The sequence below is a fragment of the Chiloscyllium plagiosum genome, unplaced genomic scaffold (assembly GCF_037043375.1).
Source record: "Chiloscyllium plagiosum isolate Xiang-an unplaced genomic scaffold, Cpla_swu_hap1 HiC_scaffold_2, whole genome shotgun sequence".
NCBI lineage: Eukaryota > Metazoa > Chordata > Chondrichthyes > Orectolobiformes > Hemiscylliidae > Chiloscyllium > Chiloscyllium plagiosum.
This window is the reverse complement of record NW_028270140.1, coordinates 106,270,173-106,291,760: the sequence shown is the minus strand read 5'-3', so window position 1 is coordinate 106,291,760 and position 21,588 is coordinate 106,270,173. Positions and strand designations below refer to the sequence as shown.

Here is a 21,588-nt window from a genome sequence, read left to right as displayed (position 1 = left end):
AATTTCTGTGTCTACTATTTTTCATGTGCTCTCCATAAGAATGTGGGTTGTGAACTCTCACTCAATAGTGGTGGTGCTAATAGCTCATATAATTTCAGAACACACACAATTTTCAGAGGCTTGCTGGCTTCAGAATGTGACATGCTTCATATCCGGTCAAAAGGGTTGTGAAATTTGAAGGAAATATGTACTGGAGTTAAGAACTTTTTGATGGGTATATTTAAAAGATGCGTTGCTAATTTGGCATATTATTGTAGTGATTGTAATGACGTCAGCCAGATGGATCTCATAGAATATAAGTTCCTTGATTGGGATTGTTAGTGTGGTCCAGTCAAGAAGCCCTGGCTAACAGATAAAAAGAGGAATGTCAGACATTCTGAAAGCCGGCTCTGAGGGAGCTGGACCAGTGTCAAGGGCTCTCCAAGTGTAAGTAAAATGTGACTTGTTGATGGGAGACTGGCCTCTGAGGAGTTAATTCAGTCATGATAGTTACTTTATGATAATTTAAGTATGATTTCCTTGTGGTGTGTCATGGTAGAGCTTTGTTCTTAAAAGATGTGACTATTAAATTGATCAGCATTTGAATTGGTCAGGTGCATGAGCATGGATGAAGGGCTTTTTGTCATTCACATTTTAAGGTCTCGGTTGGACCCTGCACTTCAGGCTTCAATTTGATTGACAGTTTAACCACCTTTCAGCTATTTGAAGCCGTCAGCATATGTTTCGTACTTGAAAGGTTACTATTTATCCAGTTCTAGAGATTTTGTTTACACAGTATTATTTTCAGATTTAATTTAGGAAGATCTCCTCAATTTTCCCTAAAATAGTTCTATAACATCTATTTACTGATTGATATTTATGAAATCCAATTAATTCTTTAAATATTTAACCAGTTTTTGGAATCAAACCAGGAATTTTTTAAACTGAAGATGTTTAGATGCAACACTTTTTTTGCGATACGTATGTTGCTTTTAATTCAAATTAGTAATTGTCATTTCTTCTCTTCTGTTCTTAAGGTACATTGGTTGCTTCAGAGTGATTCTGATATGACAGGAGACTTTCTTGTGATCAATGGCACAGTCACTATCCTGGATTCGCAGCTGAATGCGGAAATAAATGTTCAGCTGTTAGCTGATGACGTTCCGGAGTTAGATGAAGTTTATATAATGAGGCTAACTTCTGTAGAAGGTGGAGCTGATTTGAATGAGGGAAAAGACAATTCAAGATTTCTGGTTCCTGCAAATGATGACCCTTATGGCTTGTTTGCTGTCTACGCAGAAGGGCAAACTGTGATTGTTGAAAGTGACTTGAGTCGCTATTTTCAGATTAACATTACAAGACATGGTGGAACATTTCAAGATGTGATTGTGGAATATAAGCTCATGTTTCATGGACAAGATGGATTTTTGGGGAGTATAGTGGTCGAAGATGGTGCTGGATTTGCTGTTGCCAGAGTGCCAATCTCAAATCAGGTGAGTGGGACAGCTTAAATTGAGTCAAGTTCTTCAGGTGAACAAAACCATCCGTGCTTAAGCATTGGTGAGGAAACCCATGCAGCTGCTTTACTGATTTAGGTGAACTTGAACTAGTCATAAGGGTAAACAACTATGCAAACATTTTCACTTTCTGCTTTCATTTCCTGCTATCATGCTGAAGAAGCATTTAGGAATAGCAAGTGTTGAACCTTGCTCTATGTTTCCATCTGATTAGAAGGTCCATGGAAATGGTAAAGCACATACTTTTGTTACACAGGTATGATGGAAATTTTGGAGTTATACAAGTAAGTGACAAAGTGATGTATAAGTGTTTCTCAATCTATAACAGTCGCTGACTTCTTTCTCTACTTTCAATGGTTTGGTTGTTCTGGAGAAGCAATGTCACAGAAACATCTGCCTTGGGTTACTGACATGAATCCAAACATCCCACACTTTCCACTTAATCTGTACTGGAATGAAGTGCGGGGAGGAAATCCTTATCCAGATCCTTATCTTTGTTTTAAATTGCCTCCATGACATCTTCCATTTTTAACTACATTTTGATGTCACTGATATAATTTTAAGAGTGGATGTTGAAGCAGAAATTGGATGTGAACTAACTAACTACACAAAGTAAATAGAGTCAGGCGAGATGGCAGAACATTGGTTTACAGTTGGGAGGGAGTTACCGAAGGGATCCACAACATTGACTCTGGATGCCATGAAGTATCATGGCAACAGGTCAAACATGGGCAAGATAACCTGCTGAATACCACATAAACTCCACTTTGGCACTCCTCCCCAGATAAATAATTGATGTGCATGCTGCTGGTTAGACTATAATTTATTGCCCATGTCATGATTCCCAGCTGGTGTTATTTGAGCAAGTCAGATTTAACACTGAAAGGGCGCATGATAAATCGTGTTTGTTTTGTTTTGCTTTAACAAAGTGGCCTCTTGCTGAACCAAATACCCACAATTTTGCAGTGTGTTTTAACAATGAAACAAAGTTTTAGTAACAAAAGAAGTAAAAATAAACCATCTGTTTATAATATAAACAAATTTTCTTTTAGTGTTTGCTGAGATTCAGCCATCACTGGCTAGGCCAGCATTTATTGTTCATCTCTAATTGCCCAGAGGGCAGTTTAGGGCTAACCAATTTGCTGTCATCTGGAGTCAGATGTAGGCCAAATCAGGTGAGGATGAAGTTTCCCTTGCCATGGTCATCATTAGATTTTTAATTCCAGATTTTTATCAAATTCAAATTCCACTATCTGTCATGGGGAGATCTGAACATTATCTGGGTCACTGGGTTAATAGTGAAGTGATAATACCACCACACCAGCTCCTTCACAGTGTAATCCCAACACACTCCTTTGTACATTGGAAGGAAAAACAGCAACTTTTATACCATACTCAAAATACACTCTGGTACACTACCCAAAACAAACTTTGTCTAGTTCCAGAAAGACCACTTGTACGGGACTCGAACCAACTGCTGACACCTCAGTAGATGTAAGTCACCTATGAGTCTAACATAACTAGAATTGCAGATAGTTTCTTCTTGGAGCTGTTACGTGCTTGAACTTAAACAAACCCATCTTTTAAATAATCTTTTCAGGGTTTCTGGGACTAACACTAACTCTTTGCTCTGAAGTAAGCAAGTTCATTATAATTCCTTCCTTATCAGAAGCAATGCATTGTACAGACATTTTCATTCAAGGACCTCACAGCTCTGCTCAAAATCAAATTAAAACGAAAAAAAAAATGCCATCTCCAAGCTATGGCTGTTTCAAATAAGCTTTAAAAAAAAGTTCCAAAAATCTCTCACCATTCAGGGTCTATGAAATCTACTGTAAACAAAAATCTTAGTGATGCATAAAAGCCCATTAACTCTAAAGCAAGCCCTCAACAATTGCCTTTTTAAAAAAAAAAGTCAATTTGGCTACAGAAATACAACCAAGTTAATTATTAACTTCACCACACAGAAAACATGCTCCTCACTCAAGAATGAAAAACCCAAACTTAGAATAAATTATTTAAATAAATATTATATATAAATCTCATAGTTTAGATCATACCCATCTCTGGTTGTCGTTGAGAATGTGGTGGTGAGCTACCTTCTTCTACTGCTACAGTCCATCATAGATTCACCCACAATGGCTTAAAGGAAGGAGTTCATGGAGTTTGACCCACTAACACTGAATGAATGGTGTAATATATTTATAAATTAGAACAGCAAGTGACTTGGACGGAACGTGCAGGTCATAGTGTTCCCATGTATCTATTTCCGTTCGCTATCTAGATGGTAGTGGTTGTGGGTTTTGTAGGTGCTGTAGATGGTACACACTGCTGCTTCTGATTGTGGATGTGGTGCCAATCAAGCATGTGACTTTGTCCTGGATGGCACCAAACTTCTTGCATGTTGTTAGAGGTGCACCCATCCAGGCAATTGAGGAGTTTTCTGTCATACTCCTGATTTGTGCCTTGTAGATGGTGGACAGTCTTTGAGGAATCTAAAGGTGAGTTACTCACTACAGGACTTTTGGCTTTTGACCCATTCTTGTAGCCACAGTATATAATTAGCTCATCTAGTTCAGCTTCTGGTCAATGATAATATCCAGAATTGTGGGGGAACCAGCAGTGGCGATGCAATTGAATGTCAAGAAGCAATGGTTAGATTCTCTCTTTTCAGGGATAGTCATTGGCTGGGACTTGTGTCGCATGAATGTGATTTGTAACTTGTCAGCTTAAACAAAGATGTTGTCCAGATCTTGCTGCATTTGAGTATGAGTTGCTTCACTATCTGGGGAGTTATTAATGGCGCAATCATCAGGGAACATTCTCATTTCTGATCTTAAGATGGAGAGAAGATCACTGAAGCAGCTGAAGATGATTGGGCCTAGGACACTACCCTGAGGAACATCTGCAGAGATGTTCTGGAGCTGAGCTGACTATTGTCCAACAACCAAAAGCATCTTCCTTTGTGCCAAGTATGACTCCAACCAGTGGAAATTGTTTTCACCCCCACCCTTTCCCCAATCCTCATTGATTCCAGTTTTGCTAGGGCTCCTTGATGCCACATATGGTCAAATGCAGCCTTGCTGTCAATGGTAGTCATCCTCCGCCCATTTCAGGAATTCAGCTCTTTTATTAGATTAGATTACTTACAGTGTGGAAACAGGCCCCTCAGCCCAACAAGTCCACACCGACCCTCCGAAGAGCAAACCACCCAGACCCATACGTTTACCCCTTCACCCAACACTACAGGCAATTTAGCATGGCCAATTCACCTAGGAATCTTTGGACTTTGGGAGGAAACGGAGTACCTGGAGGAAACCCACGCAGACACAGGGAGAATGTGCAAACTCCACACAGACCGTTGCCGGAGGCGGGAATTGAACCTGGGTCTCTGGCACTGTGAGGCAACAGTGCTAACCACTGTGTCACCCATTTTGTTCAGATTTGAAATAAGGCTGTAATAAGGTCAGGACCTGAATGCCTCTAGTAGATTCAGAATTGAGCCTCAGTGACCAGTTTATTGCAAAACAAATGCTGCTGGATAGTATTGTTAATGACCCCTTTCATCACTCTCTTGATGTTCGAGAGTAGATTGATGGGATGATAATTAGCCGGGTTGGTTTTGCCCTGCTTTTTGTATACAGGACATCTCTGGACAATTTTCCACATTTTCAGGTGGATGCCAATGTTGTAGCTGTACCTTACTTCTGGCAAAACACAAGAAGTAATTCATAGATAACAAACTGTTCAAAGAAGCAAGACTGTAGCAGTTTACTCTTTATTTCAGAACAAATGTGAGATTTTGATAGGAATCCAGGTCATGTCAGTTGGTGCTTCCACAGCAGCAAGACGAGTTGAATCTTTGTCCAAAGATGTGTCTCAACAACTATGGCAGGACCTGCTTCTCGCTGCAGTTTGGTGAATGCGTTGAAGCGACCGATACAATCCAGCTGATTGTCTTTGTGAAGATAATTTTTAAGGACATAGCTAACAAGGATTCTTGACTGTTTTGCCCCTTAAAGGGTGAGGATATCTACAACAAATTCAAAAGTGTATGGACTTGGAAATAATATTCAAATCAAGAAACTGGTTCCATTGCAACTGATTGTGCACCAGTGATGCTTGGTACAAATACAGGCTTTGTGACATTTCGCTGAAATGATCCTGGTTTCCCATCTTTTGTCAATTACCACTGTGTAATCCACCAGCAAGCTTTCATGAATCATGTTGGGTTATGGATTTTTCTTATGCAACAGAAGTTATTGTTAAAATTGTAAACTTGATTTGAGCAAGAGCCCTTCACTGTTACCTCTTTAAATTCTTACTTGTTGAACTTGATGCTGCTATGGTTAGCCATGCTGGTCAAGTTGAGGGAAGGTCATGTGACAATGTTTTGATCTGGTGCCTGAAATCTTTTCTCAAATCATGGAATGAAGGGAACATTAGCATGCAATGTTGTGAAGAAAATCCTAGCAAAACATCAAAGACAAAGAAAATTGGCTCCACGGAGAAAACTGCAGAAGTTAGCAGAAGAATTCAACAGATGATTTCAGAAATTAGATGTTATGGAACAAATTGTAACATTTGTCTCAAGTCCATTCCTTCAAGTAGGCATTGGCGGATTGATTACTAAATTCCATCAGGTGTTTGATTTATTAAGCTATGGGGTTAATATGGAGATAAATACTATACGAAATTGAACTGAAAATCAGATCAATGGACAGTGATTCTGGGGACTTGTGATCAGAGAAAAACACCCACTCCCACCATCCTGTGTTTTTAAAGTGAAATCTTACTTTGATCCCACATACCTCAGAAAGATGATATTCTCCCAATGAAGACAATCATGTGCAAGTATAGCACTTACCTCACAGCTGATGGTCAGTATACAACTAGCAGTCTCAAAGTATAACCAAGACTTCAGGGCATTATCAGATCATATGTAAGCGCAAGTGTCAGACTGAGACTTAGTGAGTAGAGAAAAAACATAAATAATTATATACTTAGTTTTAAATTTATATGTTCTAAAAATAAACTGTTTGTTCTATGTTTTCTTAGTGGCAAATCCTGGTTTGCACGTGTGAGAAGCAAAAGCTCACTCACTTTAATAATTTCAGTCCGAGACAAATATCTGAATCAGCCGTTTATTTGTACACCTATAGGTGGGTGCTTTGTCTAATTGCCAGGTAAGGCAATGACAAAATGCACAGTATATCCCAAAAAACCCTTGCAATTTATACTGTTTTTCCCATATGTTTTCCTTATTCCATTGTCTGTTCCCTGCTTCGCTTACGTCACTCATTTCCTTAAGACTTATCCCACAACTTCTGTTTATCCTGTCTTGTCCGTGACAAACTCTTATCTCTGACTCCCATAAGGGTGTTTGACGTCAGTCTATTGTAGATTATTGATTAGGCATATCTTTTCTTCTATCAGCATCTATTTCCATCCAGAGGCCACTTTGACCTCTTTGATGAGGGTTTGTTCCTGTGTCCCCGTGTAAGGGGGAAACAGATGCTTTCCTGTTTGCCCATATATCCACCATTGTTCTGTATTCACAACTCATGCTAACATATCCTTTCTTTTTGCTGAATATGTATTTTCTCATTCCTGTTCTGTATCAGAATTTATACTTGCAGAAATAACATTAATTCATTTATATCCCACAATTTCCCCTTTCTCTTTTCATTACTATCTGTTATCTTCTGCATTTTTGTCTCTTTCTTTTAAACATTGTTCCCAAAATTCGCAAGCATCATTTCAGAGATTTCATCCATCTTAGTTTCACTCATCTCCTTATTATTTAGTTGATAAAGTTCCTCTGTCTGATTCCCCTCAGGGGCATTCGTTTCACCAAGGCTGTTTCAGTCAGCCTCTGGGTGAGTCCTCGTATACAGGGTATGACACAACAGCCAATGGCCACCAATACCCCGACTACTACTATCAGGGAAGTAAGGATAAAACCACCACCCCCTTTCTCTGCTAAAATCATATCAAGGGCTATTCTGTTTTCCCATGCCATCCTACTCGTCACATCAAGCTGTTCTGATATTCCTTTAACCGCCTCTCTTGTATAATTTATAAATCGCTGTTGATTATAGAAAATGTAATTTATCCAATCTACATTTTTATTAATTGTTACCCACCAAAAGAGAGCTGACTCAAAGCCTGCTGCAATCTGGTTACGAGCCTTGAATTCATCAGGTACCCACCTAGGAACTCCTACCGAATCAAGATAAATCCTGTCATCAAAAGAAGTATCTAACAGTAATCTCTTACCCCTTCCCTTTTTCCCTACGATCTTTTCCTTCTCAAATGCCAAGGTAAATGGAATTGCCAATTGTACAATTGTGCATATCCCTTTCCAATCCGGAGGTAGGGTGGGTCTCAATATTTTTCCTCCACAGTACCACCACAGATCCGCTCGGGGAACCTTTAATGCTGAGTAGTTCCCTCCCTTCTCCGTTTCGGTAACATTCTTAATCTCTGTACATAATTTCAGCTCCCCCAAATGTCTCGACCGACTCGTACCTCGCCTGTGCACACATGACGTGTGATTTCCAACTGCGGCGGAAAATGTGGGGGGAACTTTTGCATCTTTCTCCTCCAAGGGAGGGAACATCAGAGATAGGGAGGTACAATTCCTATCATTCCATGCAGTCTCATCCTGATACAGGGCTATCATACATTTCATGCCCTTCCTGTCTCGCTTCCACCCGAGCGGAAAGGGAACCACCTGGGCCACTGGCCTACCGGAGGCACATGCATAGCAATTGCTTTTGTTCAGACTTTTTACAGTATACTTTACCCATTCAACCCAGGCATTTGCATCCCCGTACCCAGTCTCTATCTCGATGGTCTGTTTCAAATCCTTTACCTCTATAATTTTTACTACTTTAGGATCATTGGGAGGGGTGAAAGGTTGTATCTCATTACCCAGTAATTCTACCCGTTTTCCCTGTCCTACGCTAATTTGAAAACAACAGCCCACAAACTCCTTCCCATTTGCTTTCATTTCAATCCCAAATGTTTCATTTAATTGTACCTTATAAGTGCCACCTCCCAAAACTGCTTCGTGCCATGTGGTTTTCCTTATCGTTAAATATATGGGGTTACACTTTTTATCGGGACAATCGGTGCTGGTCGAAAGGGGGCCTAGTGTATTGTGACAAGACCATTATACCAGGTACCATCCCCGAGGCCATCCCCATAGGACTTAAGATGTATCTCTGAGTTGCGGTATTGTCTCTGATTAGCTACATTCCCACAATTTACTAAGCTACACACATCAGTGTCTATTACTTGTGGATTATCAGACTCAGGAACCATTAATAATACATATGAAAATGATTAGATTACTTTACAGTGTGGAAACAGGCCCTTCGGCCCAACAAGTCCACACCGACCCGCCGAAGCGCAACTCACCCATACCCCTACATTTACCCCTTACCTAACACTACGGACAATTTAACATGGCCAATTCACCTGACCTGCACATCTTTGGACTGTGGGAGGAAACCGGAGCACCCGGAGGAAACCCACGCAGACACGGGGAGAATGTGCAAACTCCACACAGTCAGTCGCCGGAGGCGGGAATTGAACCCGGGTCTCTGGCGCTGCGAGGCAGCAGTGCTAACCACTGTGCCACCGTGCCGCCCACCAACGATAAGGAAAACCACATGATATGTGACAAAATCCCAATACCAAGAGGGCTAGCATCATAACTCTAAGCATTCCCAGTATTCTGATCATTATGCTAAAACACAAAAAGGCTTAATATACAATCTTACAGAAATAATCCCGCGCTCGCATCGCCACTGTATAGTCAGTTACTCAAAGTCTCTTTAGTCTGAGTTTCAGCGGGTCTTGCGTTGATTCGGCTGTCCAGACTTCTTCCTCAACTGGAGGGTCCACTGGCCCTTTGATCCGAGTATAATGAGTCCAGCCTTTTTCCGCCGTCCTTATTGCTGTTTCGGTAATCAAAAGAGCCTGATACGGCCCTTCCCAGTCTGGCTGCAGCTTAGTCTCTGTCCATGATTTTACTAAGACCCAATCTCCTGGCCGGATGGGATGAACAGCAAATTCAAGGGGCGGAGTCTGTGCCAATAGACCCTGTTTTCTGAGGAAAGATAAAGAGGAGGACAAGCCCAGTATATACTTCTTTAAAAACAAATCTTTAGTTTCGGGAATTGGCAATTCTCCCTGCGTTCCCAGATAAGGTAATCCAAATAAGATTTCATAGGGGGATAGTCCCAAATCTTTCCTCCGCCAAGGGACAAGCCCAAAAGGCATCTACCATCTGTAATCATGAGGGATCTTACTTAATAACGTGGAGGGGTTTGGCACCACTGGGTGCCTGACCTGTACTATTCGATTTAACGTTCTCAAATCCTGCACCAATCGATAAGTTCCATCAGATTTCCGCACTGGTAGAATTGGGGTATTATAAGGAGACATACATGGTTCCAATAGTCCATCTCTAATCAGTCCCTCAATTACTGGCTGCAGTCCTCGTTTACCTTCTATGGAAATAGGATATTGTCGTTCACAGATAACGTCTTCTTTTCGTTTTAAATTTATTGTAAGGGGATGGATCTGTAGTTTTCCACGATTCCCTTCTCTAGCCCATACAATAGGGTCTATCTTTCTCTCTGCAACCTCTGTCAACATCGCCAGTTGTACAACTAATTCTTTTTCCTGAACTCCAATCTCCAGTCCTAAAAGGATAATTAGGTCTCTCCCCAGTAAGTTACTTCCTATATCAAGGATATACAGCAGTTCCCCTGTAACCTTACCTTTAGGACCTTCTATCATCATAGGTTCAAATACTGGAACAGTAAATCCTTCCCCTTTTACCCCTGAAACAAAGAAACAATAATTGACCGTGTTAACATTTCTACTTTCTTTGGTTTAAAATTTAGCGATGACCGTGCTGCCCCCGTATCTACTAGGAAGACTACCTCTTCCCTACAGGGTCCCACCTTCAAGTTTATCAAGGGTTCCTGGTGGGCCCCCAAGGGCAGGAACCCCTGACACCCCTATTCTTCATCATAATTCATAAGCGGAATTGCCCTTTCTTCCCTTTGTAGATCAGGACACTCCCACTTAAAATGCCCTATCTTTCCACAATAATAGCATCCTGCCTGTAGAGACTTCCATCTCTGCCCCTGTCGCTCAAACCCTCTATCAAATGTTCCCCCTTGTCCTCTCCCTCTTCCTCTTCCTCTCTGTCCTACATGCTGCCTCCTGCCACTCCGGTTGCTCACTATTGGTTCCATTCTCCCCTTAATTACCCCATCAACCGTAGCTACCATCATTTTCACCTTCTGTTTTTGTCTCTCATCCTCCCTTTTTACAAACACTTTCTGTGCCTCTCTCAACAATTCATCTAATGGTTTTTCGCTCCATCCTTCTATCTTCTGTATCTTTCTCTGTATAGCTGGCCATGCTTTTGTCACAAAATGTACTTTCAAAAGACCCTGTGCCACTGGGTCCTCAGGGTTCATTCCAGAGTATTTCTGCATTGAGTCCCTTAATCTTTGCAAGAAAGTTTCTCCTGTCTAATTTCAAAGGCTTTAATCAAATTCTGTGACTTCGGAACTGCCTCTCTTATTCCTTTTAGAATCAGGTCTTTCAATTCCCTCATTTCTTCTCTATGCTCCGGGTTTTGGTTTTCCCACTGGGGTCTCTGAGGGGAAACTTCACCTCTCCCTGTCCAGCATCCCCATCTCCAATCAGGTGTTCCCTGTCCCATATTTTAATGGCAGCTCCTCTTATAAGTCCCCTTTCCTCCCCAATAAATAGTATATTCAAAATAGACATTAATTCAGCCCAGGTATACAGACTGGGCCCCAAAAATTGATCAATTTGTTCAGACAACCCCACCGGATCCTCAACCAGGACCTTCATTTCCTTAAATGTTCTGACCTCCCCACTGGTGAGGGGGGCACTTACAAACCGAATCTCTTTGTCCCCTATGGGTACCTCCCGAAGGGGATAAGTCGTTACGCTTTTCCCCTTTTTCTTTTTTTTAAAGAAATATTGCAATATTTCTAGCTCCCCATAACTTCAAACACCAATTCATCAATTCATGCTTGACTAACCTTCAAAGCCTGTTCCTAACGTATAAATATATTTATATATATTTACGTTCATTTCTTCAGTATTTAATAGTCAAAATGCAAAATGCATACAGTTCCCAATTTTGCAATTCACTGTAATTACCCAGTTTTAGTCCTTTAATTTAGATCCAAAATTAGTTTTCTTAAATAGTCCTGACCAATCATTGCTCAATTACAATACTATAAGTCGTAAAATAATCAGAGCTTGCCTTAAAAGAATTTGTCTACTCAAGTTTTTTTTAAAAAATCTTCTAATGCATGAACAATGGCTGAATCCAAGGTCACAGATATTAACCATAGAATTTTGCTTTTACTACAATCTAATGTTGAACTGAAACTTCAACTGTCCTCCATAAATCGCTGTTATGTAAAGATAAAAGAGATTAGTTAGAAACTGATAGTAAGGCAGTCATGATCTGTAAAAAGAACAGGAGTTATCATTCCTTTTTTTTTTTCATAATCTCAATAGAATCCTTAACCTTAAAAGAAATCATGTTAAGTTTCCATAACAAAATCAGATTCAAAACAGTCCTGGAACACAAGCTCCAGGGAATAAAACACAAACATTCAATCACCAACAAACAAATGTTCACTCAAACCAAATCACAAAGGGTTAAACTTCCTACCAGCTGTACAGCTCTGTACATTCTCTCTCTCTCTCTCTCTCTCTCTCTCTCTCTCTCACATTGACATATAAACTCAGATATTCACAAACCCAGTCTTCGTCTGATCTGTACTTTGGCCAGAAGACAGCGGGACGAAGAATGGAGTCCTTACTCCATACAAAGCAACAATATTTAATCATCTTTCTCCCTTGTACAAGTATTATTTTGCCAATTTCCACAACATCCCGCCCAAAGGACTTTCTGGAGGTATGTTGTAAGGGACCCCGCCTCCATTTCCATTGCCGTTTCCTTACTTTGTTTCCCCGGAGGCTTTTCCCTTACCCACAGCGCAAGCCATAGTGAGTTCCTTCGTTAGTCCCTTATTAACTACTAAAACTCAATCCCGGCCACCAAGGCAATACTAAAAAGTCAATTTTCTTACCTTGGTCTGTGCACAGAATTGCCTGGCCCCTTTTATCACCGTATCTTCTATCGAGCTGCTATCACTGTCTGATTAAGATGTCTCTCTTATAGGATTCACATCAGTCACCCAAGGGAGCAGACCAAACCGGGACACGAGACCGCTCCTCAATGGGGAACGGGACGCGTCTTCCCAGTGTCCAAGGCCAGCCACTCCCCCCGGTGATGGAAGAAAATCCCGGACACGAGCCCCCAATTGTGAGAAACAAAAGCTCACTCACTTTAATAATTTCAGTCCGAGACAAATATCTGAATCAGCCGTTTATTTGTACACCTATAGGTGGGTGCTTTGTCTAATTGCCAGGTAAGGCAATGACAAAATGCACAGTATATCCCAAAAAAACCCTTGCAATTTATACTGTTTTTCCCATATGTTTTCCTTATTCCATTGTCTGTTCCCTGCTTCGCTTACGTCACTCATTTCCTTAAGACTTATCCCACAACTTCTGTTTATCCTGTCTTGTCCGTGACAAACTCTTATCTCTGACTCCCATAAGGGTGTTTGACGTCAGTCTATTGTAGATTATTGATTAGGCATATCTTTTCTTCTATCAGCATCTATTTCCATCCAGAGGCCACTTTGACCTCTTTGATTAGGGTTTGTTCCTGTGTCCCCGTGTAAGGGGGAAACAGATGCTTTCCTGTTTGCCCATATATCCACCATTGTTCTGTATTCACGTCTCATGCTAACATATCCTTTCTTTTTGCTGAATATGTATTTTCTCATTCCTGTTCTGTATCAGAATTTATACTTGCAGAAATAACATTAATTCATTTATATCCCACAGCACGTATGTTCAAAAAGTGATCTTAGTGTGTTTATAAAGGTTGGAGACCACTAATCTAGAAGGGCAAGCCACCACCTGCAAGTTCCACTCCAAGCGACTCACCATCCTGACTTGGAAACTTATCATCATTCCTTCAGTGTCATTGGGTCAAAGTCCTGTAATTCCCTCCCTAACGACATTCCACTTACACTAAGTGGCCTGCAGCAGTTCAAGCATGCAGCTCACCACCACTTGCTCAAGGGCAAATAGGAATGGCAAAAAATGCTAGCTCAGCAAGCGGTAGCCACATTGCATGAAAAATAATTTTGCAATGCTGCATTGAAACATCCTGCAGCTTGACTCAAATGTATGACTGCTGTGGTAAGACAGGGGAGTATTATTGATTAATGTCTGTCTACTTTGACATTCTAGACATTCCTTGGACTGGATTTTAATCCTTCTGTTGAATTAATAAATGTGAGTGTTTTGAGTGAAAGTCCTTCCATTCCTCCACGACTGTTCACTGGGAATGACTCTGCCATTATATTTGTTCCAGAGGAAGCAGCAAATTCTGAGGTAACTTTCTTTTAACATCTATAATTTTGGATTGAAAATCTTACTGTTTATTTGATCTTCCAACAACAAGGTATATCAGATGGCATTCATAATGTTTTAATTCATTTTCTATCTTGAATTAAGTAGAACAACAGTGGCTTTGGGATACTTAAGTTATTTCACTGGAGGAAATTTGTGGAAGTCTCTTGTATTACTGATTATTCAGCAAATTTATTGATGTGATTGTATTAAACTTATTAAGCATTCAATATCTGATTATAGTTCATGATGTACTAGTAACTAAGTTGGATTTCATCAGGATAATATGTTGAATATTTATGGTATTCAATGCCTTTTTAATGAGCAAACTAATGCTTGTTCCAGTCTGTATTGGAGCCAGTATATTTTAAGAAAACCTGGGTTGATGATCTGTACTTAGATTGGTACCTAGAACTAACGTTACACAGACAGTGTGAGGCCCAAAATTTCAATTTAAAGTTGAAACTGTGCCCATGTGTTGGGGTGCATGTTTCAATGTGTTATTGATTCACTTTGGTTCTTGCCTATTTCTTCCCCAAAATGTGGGCAACTGCACGTAGAAATCTGTATCCTGATATTCTATGGTACAGATCATGTAATTTATTTGCGCATTTTGAACTGTAAATCTGCGTCCTGAAGACAAAGTGATGGTGTGCTCTGTTATTTAAGCCGACTCATGTCGTTGTTGTGGTAGATTGCTAGGCTCTACATTGCTCAGGCAACCACTGTTATGTGTTGTTTGGGTTCATTTTATGACATAGTATATTGCTGCCAGTAAAAAAAAACTCATTCAGTTTGTCACTAAAGCAGTGGAGAGGAGTAGTTGATTGGTTAGAGGTTACATTATTACTTTGTTGATTCTAAAACCTTGTGTTTTTTTCCTTTGCCCTATATATTGCAGAACTTTAATACTTGTCTGTGCAGTATGAGTGAAAGAAAAACTTACCTACTCATCATAGTATTGTGAACTTTAATTTATATATTCTAGCTTTGTCACCAGAGTTCAGTCATTTTCCTTTTGCTCCAGCAGGCATAATTGAGGCCCTACTTACAGCATATATACAATTTGAGTCACACAATGGCTTGTGCTAAATCCAAACATTTCAGAGGAGCACCATAAAACAATTTACAATGCAGAACCATGTGAGGAGATACCAGGCAGAATTTAATGCTTTCCCAGTAATGATTTTGGAAGTGTGGTGGTATTTAATTGGGCAGGAGTATATTGCCTGGGCAGCCTGTTGGCCACCTGCCTGTGACCCAATTAATTCTGGGAGGAGGATTTAGAGTCAGACTTTTTGTCACATGGCAGTTGAGACTCTTGAGTAATCCTTGTACCAGTGCTATTGGTATTCAGCCTGGAATGGCTGGGAAATTCAGTACAGAGGTACTAGGAATGTAAACCCTATCATGTTTGCTTGTGGACTTCTGGGATGTCTCTTGTCCAAAGGCCTGATTAAGAGATCTTGCCTCATCATGTTAATGATAGTCTAATATATAATTACTCATCAGGGGATGATTAACTCCCTGGGTAAGTTTATTAGCCATAAGTTATGAAGCTGACATTTATTTTAAAAAAAGGAACAGATATTTTGGCAATGACCTGATTTCTATATTGCAGCTTAAAGATCTATAGGCTAACTGGCAGATAGCTATCAGTTGTATAGTGCATAGAGTCCTTAAAGGTTAACTCTATGAAAGATGAGATGCACATATGAAAGCATTCAGAAAAAGTCAGAGGTCCAGCTGGAAGCTACCTCACTGCCCTTATTGCCATCTCACTCCCTGTATTCCTGTGATCTCGGCACTCCCAACCTCTCCATGCCCTTGGTGACCAGAAGCCTACCCTTAGGAGTGACTAGTGCTGCCTGTGGAGAATTTGTCTCAATCTTTGGCCATCAAATCTTTGGTTGTGAGATTGGCAATCTCCCCCCCACAAACACACACACTTCTTCCCAACCTTAATTCTGTGGACCTGAGAGGCACTTAATAATAGCAGGTCTCCTCAAAGGAGGTCATATTGATATCTCATCAATGCTCCAGCCAGTAGGTGAGAGCTCTATCACTGGGGTTAGCTTTTAAGGAGTGTTTTAAAAAAGGGTGTTTCAGAGTTTGGGATCTTTTGCTCCTGATTGTCAGTTGGTGAAGGATAAAACCAGATTCAATTTTGTTCAGCGTACATTTATCCAGAGTGAAACATTGCTATTAAAAGCCTCTGAACTCAACCACACACCACTGTATACATGCAGAAGTAACCATATAATCAATGCCTTCCAGTTGGACATAGTTAACCACAATTAGCGTACAATAAACGTAGACTGTATTTGATTGAAGGCACAGTAGCCAGAAATAGAATGAATGAATAAATAAATAAGAGGAAGATATTAAAAGAAATTGAACTGGGGCAGAAATGAGATGATCACAGATATCTTGGAGGGTTGTCGGTCTGGAGGAGATAGGGAGGAATGAGGTTATTGAAAGATTTGAAAATCAGTGTAGATTAACAAGCACAAAGGAAACATAAACTGTTGCCAGTTTAAAAACTGAACTGCAGTGTTTTGGAATACCTTATGTATGTACAACGGATAATATTCTATTCTAAGTAAATGAAGATATTGTCTCGAAGTTTGTTTAGACAATTCAATTTTTAACCAAATCATTCAGTTATTTATAACCTTCATTCATCTGTAACTAACCCATTTTGAATGCAGATTTACAAGAACAGGATTCCTCACTACATTTACAGATTAAGTCTTAATAATTGTGGGAGACCAGCAGAAGTTCAATGCAACAGTTAAGTCTCGAAGTAATGAGTGTTTAGGCAGAGTTGAGCTGTGAAACTTGAAAGGATTCAGAAAAGATTTACAAGGATGTTGCCAGGATTGGAGGATTTGAGCCATAGAGAGAGGCTGAACAGGCTGGGACTGTTTTCCCTGGAGTGTCGGAGGCTGAGGGGTGACCTTATAGAGGTTTACAAAATTATGAGGGGCATGGATAGGATAAATAGACAAAGTCTTTTCCCTGGGGTCGGGGAGTCGAGAACAAGAGAGCATAGGTTTAGGGTGAGAGGGGAAAGATATAAAAGAGACCTAAGGGGCAACATTTTCACACAGAGGGTGATATGGGTATGGAATAAGCTGCCAGAGGATGTGGTGGAGGCTGGTACAATTGCAACATTTAAGAGGCATTTGGATGGGTATATGAATAGGAAGGGTTGGGAGGGATACGGGCGGGGTACTGGCAGGTGGGACTAGATTGGGTTGGGATATCTGGTCAGCATGGACAGGTTGGACCGAAGGGTCTGTTTCTATGCTGTACAACTCTATGACTAAGATGTTAACAGCCAACCTCACAGATGGCATGAGATTAGAAGCTCATCTCCAAATCCGATCTGGCTTCAAGTGGATCAGTTAAATCTCCGTATTGCCAGGGAGAGGGATGCAGTAGATGCTTTGGGATGGAGCTTAGAATTAGGGCAGTAAAAAATAGTTTCAATCTTTCCAACATTTAACTAGATAAAATGTGTACTGGTTTTCTACAAGACACCAGAGAAACTGATAATTTAAAAACAGTGGAGTAGTTGAGAGAAGTAATGGTGAGGCAGAGATGGGTGTTATCAGCTGACATATGAAAATAATGCTGTGTCTTCAGATCTAACTGAACGGCAACTTTTTATAAAAGTGGTAATGCAGTCGGAGCAAAAAGAGAAGCCATTGCAAGTCATTCTCTGACTGTGATATAATACATAAAAATTGAACAAGGCAAGGGCAGTCCAACCTGACAGATAACAGTGGAAAGGCATTAAATGTGGATGGGATGGCCAGTCGTATCAACGGCTATAGGAGCTCAATGGAAATGAAGAAAAGTTTATCTTTGTTGCAGTCAACTTGTATGCTATCTGTGATTTGCTAAGAAATGGATTGTTGCAGTGGTGGGAGCAGAAACCTGGTCGGAGGGATTTGGGTGTGGACAACCATTTGCAATATCAGCTAACATTGTACCAAGAGGAGAAATTGAGAAGTTTTGTTGGAATTGAATGAAGAAGCAGGAGGCCTTTTTCTAGTAAAACAGAGCTCAGTGTAGGTATGGAGTGAGACAGGAATGTATGATGTAGACTGAGATTTATACACATACATAATATAATTTATTTTAAATTTGGATGTAAATTAATGACATGGGTTTTTCTTTCTAAAGAGTTAATGATTAATGTGTAGGTATTTCTGTAGTCATGGTGATTTATTTTGAAATAGCTTGATGGAGTGGATTGGGCATGAATTTTGGATTTTTTTAAGCTTAGGAAAAACATGTATAGCTTGAAAATAAAGTTATTTTTTAACTTTAGTTTCAGTTTGAAGCAGTACAGCAGGAAAATGGTACCTTACAGCAAGAAATTTAGCATAAGATTCAGGCCAGAATCGTTTAAATGAAACCCTGACAAGGATATTTGAAACTGAGAATGTTTAAACTCAGGTGTATGAAAGCTCTAGGAAAAGGCCAACAAACATTCTAAGCTGGGAGTTGAAATCACACTTAAGTTAAACTTATCAACATATTAGGGAAAGGGACTCTTCTCTGGTGTGAGTACAGTAGAAGTGATGTAGAAGTGAATTCATATTTTTGGGATTACAGAGGAACCTCGATTATCTGAAGGACACGGGCCGGGGGAGGGGCGGAGGGGGTTGGTATTTAATTCAGATAATCAATGCCAAACAACATAGTTAGCCACATATCATGGACCTTGCGATCTTGTTCAGATGGTCCGAAGTTCAGTTAATCAAATGCTGGATAATAGAGGTTCCTCTGTAATGGTATTATATCTAATAATGTATGCTTCAAAACCTCTAAATTGATCAAATGTATAAATAGTTTAGATGGATTTATTTTACCTTCATTTCTGTTATGAGATAATCTATTGTATTGTTAAAATCAAATCTACAAAATCAAGAGCATAAGTTTCAGTGAGGCAGCAACCTCATTAAAACCAAAACAAAACCAAATATGAATTATCAATCCAGATTTCAGTCTGGAATCTGACTTGCACAGTAATAAGATCAGGTGGGAAGATAACTAGTGAAACTAAGTTGTGAATTCAAGGCTGGGGAAGTGGAGCAGAATGGAAGTTTGCCTCATGGAGTAGTGGAAGGGAGAGCATGGCAAAGTCAGCTGATGAAGTAACCTTGATTTTACAAATATGTTGATAAGATCCTCACTTTTTTTATTGGGAGGTGAGGGTAGAGGGGATTAAAAATAGGTTGCATTAGACAGAAGAAGGTGGATGTAATATTTGATTGATCAAGATGATACAAAATTGGTGATGTAGTGGACAGTGAAGAAGGTTACCTTAATGTATATGGGACTATATGGGCTGAGGAGTGGCACATGGAATTTAATTTTGATAAATGTGAGGTGCTGCATTTTGGTAGAGCAAATCAGGGCAGGACTTATACGTGTGTTGACGAACAAAGAGACCTTGGGGTGCAGGTTCATAATTCGCTGAAAGTGGAGTCACAGGTAAACAGGCTGCACTTGTCTTTATTGTTCAGTGCATTGAGTATAGGAATTGGAACGTCATGATGCGGCTGTAGAGGATGTTGGTTAGACCACTTTTGGAATATTGCTGGTCCCTCTGCTTTCCCCCGGAAAGATGTTGTGAAACTTGAAAGCATACAGAAAGGATTTGCAAGGATGTTGCCAGGGTTGGAGGATTTGAGCCACAGGAAGAGACTGAATAGACAGAGGCTATTTTCCCTGGAGCAACAGACACTGAGGGGTGACCTTACAGAAGTTTATAAAATCATGAGGGGCATGGATAGGATGAAAAGTCAAGGTCTTTTCTCCAGTGTAGGAGAGTCCAAAGCTAGAGGACATAGGTTTAAGGTGCGAGGGGAAAGATTTAAAAGGGATCTAAGGGGTAACTTGTTAATGCAGAATGTGGTGCGTTTATAGAATGAGCTGCAAGAGGAAGTGGTGGAGCCTGAGAGAATTACTACATTTAAAAGGTATCTGGATGGGTAAGTGAATAGGAAGGGCTTAGAGGGCTATGAGCCAAATTCTGGCAAATGGGACTAGAATCTTGTAGAGGATGGACGAGTTGGACTGAAGGGTCTGTTTCCATGCTGTAAATCTCTATGGCTCCATGGTACAGTGAAAAGCAGCTGTAGCAACTGAGAGCAAGATGTGACATTGATCTTGGAGTTCAGCCAGATTTGGCTGTGGCTGATTAAACCACTTGTCTATTATATCCATTTAATTCTACATCCATTGGACTAAAAGGAATGGAGGTGTGAGCCAGACCAGGTAAACAGCTAGGGTAAGAGAACACTGTTGTTTCTATAATTGGTCATGAAAAGTGGGATGAATATGAGATTTAATAAATCAGTAGCGACAGAAATAATATGGTTATTGAAGGATCTCATGCTAGACAGTTGGGATTTTGAAAATGCAGTTGTAAATGAACTGGGGAAGTGCTTTTTCAAGGGACAGAAACAGAAGGATTTATAGTGGGATGTGAAAAGGGGATGTGGGTGATGTGTGATTCAAGGAAGTGATCAGATATAATCTTAACTGTGATTGATAGGATGGGGTTGAGAGGGTAGAATATCCTAAAGGTTGCATTTATGGTTTGCATACTGAAAATTCGTTGGAAACTTTGGTAATCTTAAATGTTTGGAACAAAGAGATAAATTCTACATTTAAAAACAATTAAAGCTAGACTTGCAATTTATTGGGATGAAAATCTGGGTTTTCCTTTAAAGATTTCTGGACCTCTTACTGAAGAACTAGATTATCCACTCAAGAATTGCACAAGTGGCCACACTATCATCTACTTTATAATTTAACTCTGGCATATCACACTCTGCAGTGGGACTTTCAATTGATTTATGAATTGAAAGTGAACTCAAATAGCAAAAACTTTTACCTACAATAACAAAAGAGTACTTTTTATTTTTCTGTTCAGAATGCAATTGTAAGTAACTGACATCCCTTTTTGATGTTGTTTGTATTTAATTCCTTAAAATCTTAGTAGTTTTGCAGTTGTCAAAAGTTACCATGTTTGTTGAATGTTATTACTCTTTTTAGGTTGGCTTTGAATCTTTGGTTCTTGAAGTATCAGATGTTCCTACTGGTGCCTGTAGTGCCACCGTGTCACGGAATGGTGTCTATGGAATTGTGGTTGTAGAGTGGAACAGTGGCTATCCTCATGGGAATACTCCTGCTGGATTCACACCTGGTCATATCAAACCTGCATTTGGTAAGTGCCATTGATAAAAGTTCATTGTGTTTAACTGAGAGATGTGTGACTAGTGAACAGAGCATGACTTTACCCTTCTCACATTTCTGACTCATGGAGCAGAAATTTCAGAGTTTAAGGCCTGGTACCTGTAGTGGCTCAGAAACTGAAGCTGTGAGTAGGAACACGGGAACATAATCACAGGAGTTAGCCATTCAGCCTGTTGTGTCTGCTCCACCATTGAATACAGTCATGACTGATCGAGCACTTCAATAGCTTTAACTTACACTTCTC

General features: G+C 40.1%; 1 protein-coding gene across 2 annotated transcripts in view; it reads left to right on the top strand.

Moving 5' to 3' along the window:
• Positions 1-21,588, top strand: part of adgrv1 (adhesion G protein-coupled receptor V1) — a 571,861-nt gene that overhangs the window by 286,841 nt on the left and 263,432 nt on the right. For both annotated transcript variants that reach the window (XM_043709113.2, XM_043709105.2), the window contains 3 exons: positions 1,017-1,472; positions 13,902-14,045; positions 21,144-21,315. In XM_043709113.2, the coding sequence (XP_043565048.2) occupies positions 1,017-1,472; positions 13,902-14,045; positions 21,144-21,315 (772 nt within the window). The remainder of the gene's footprint in view (positions 1-1,016; positions 1,473-13,901; positions 14,046-21,143; positions 21,316-21,588) is intronic.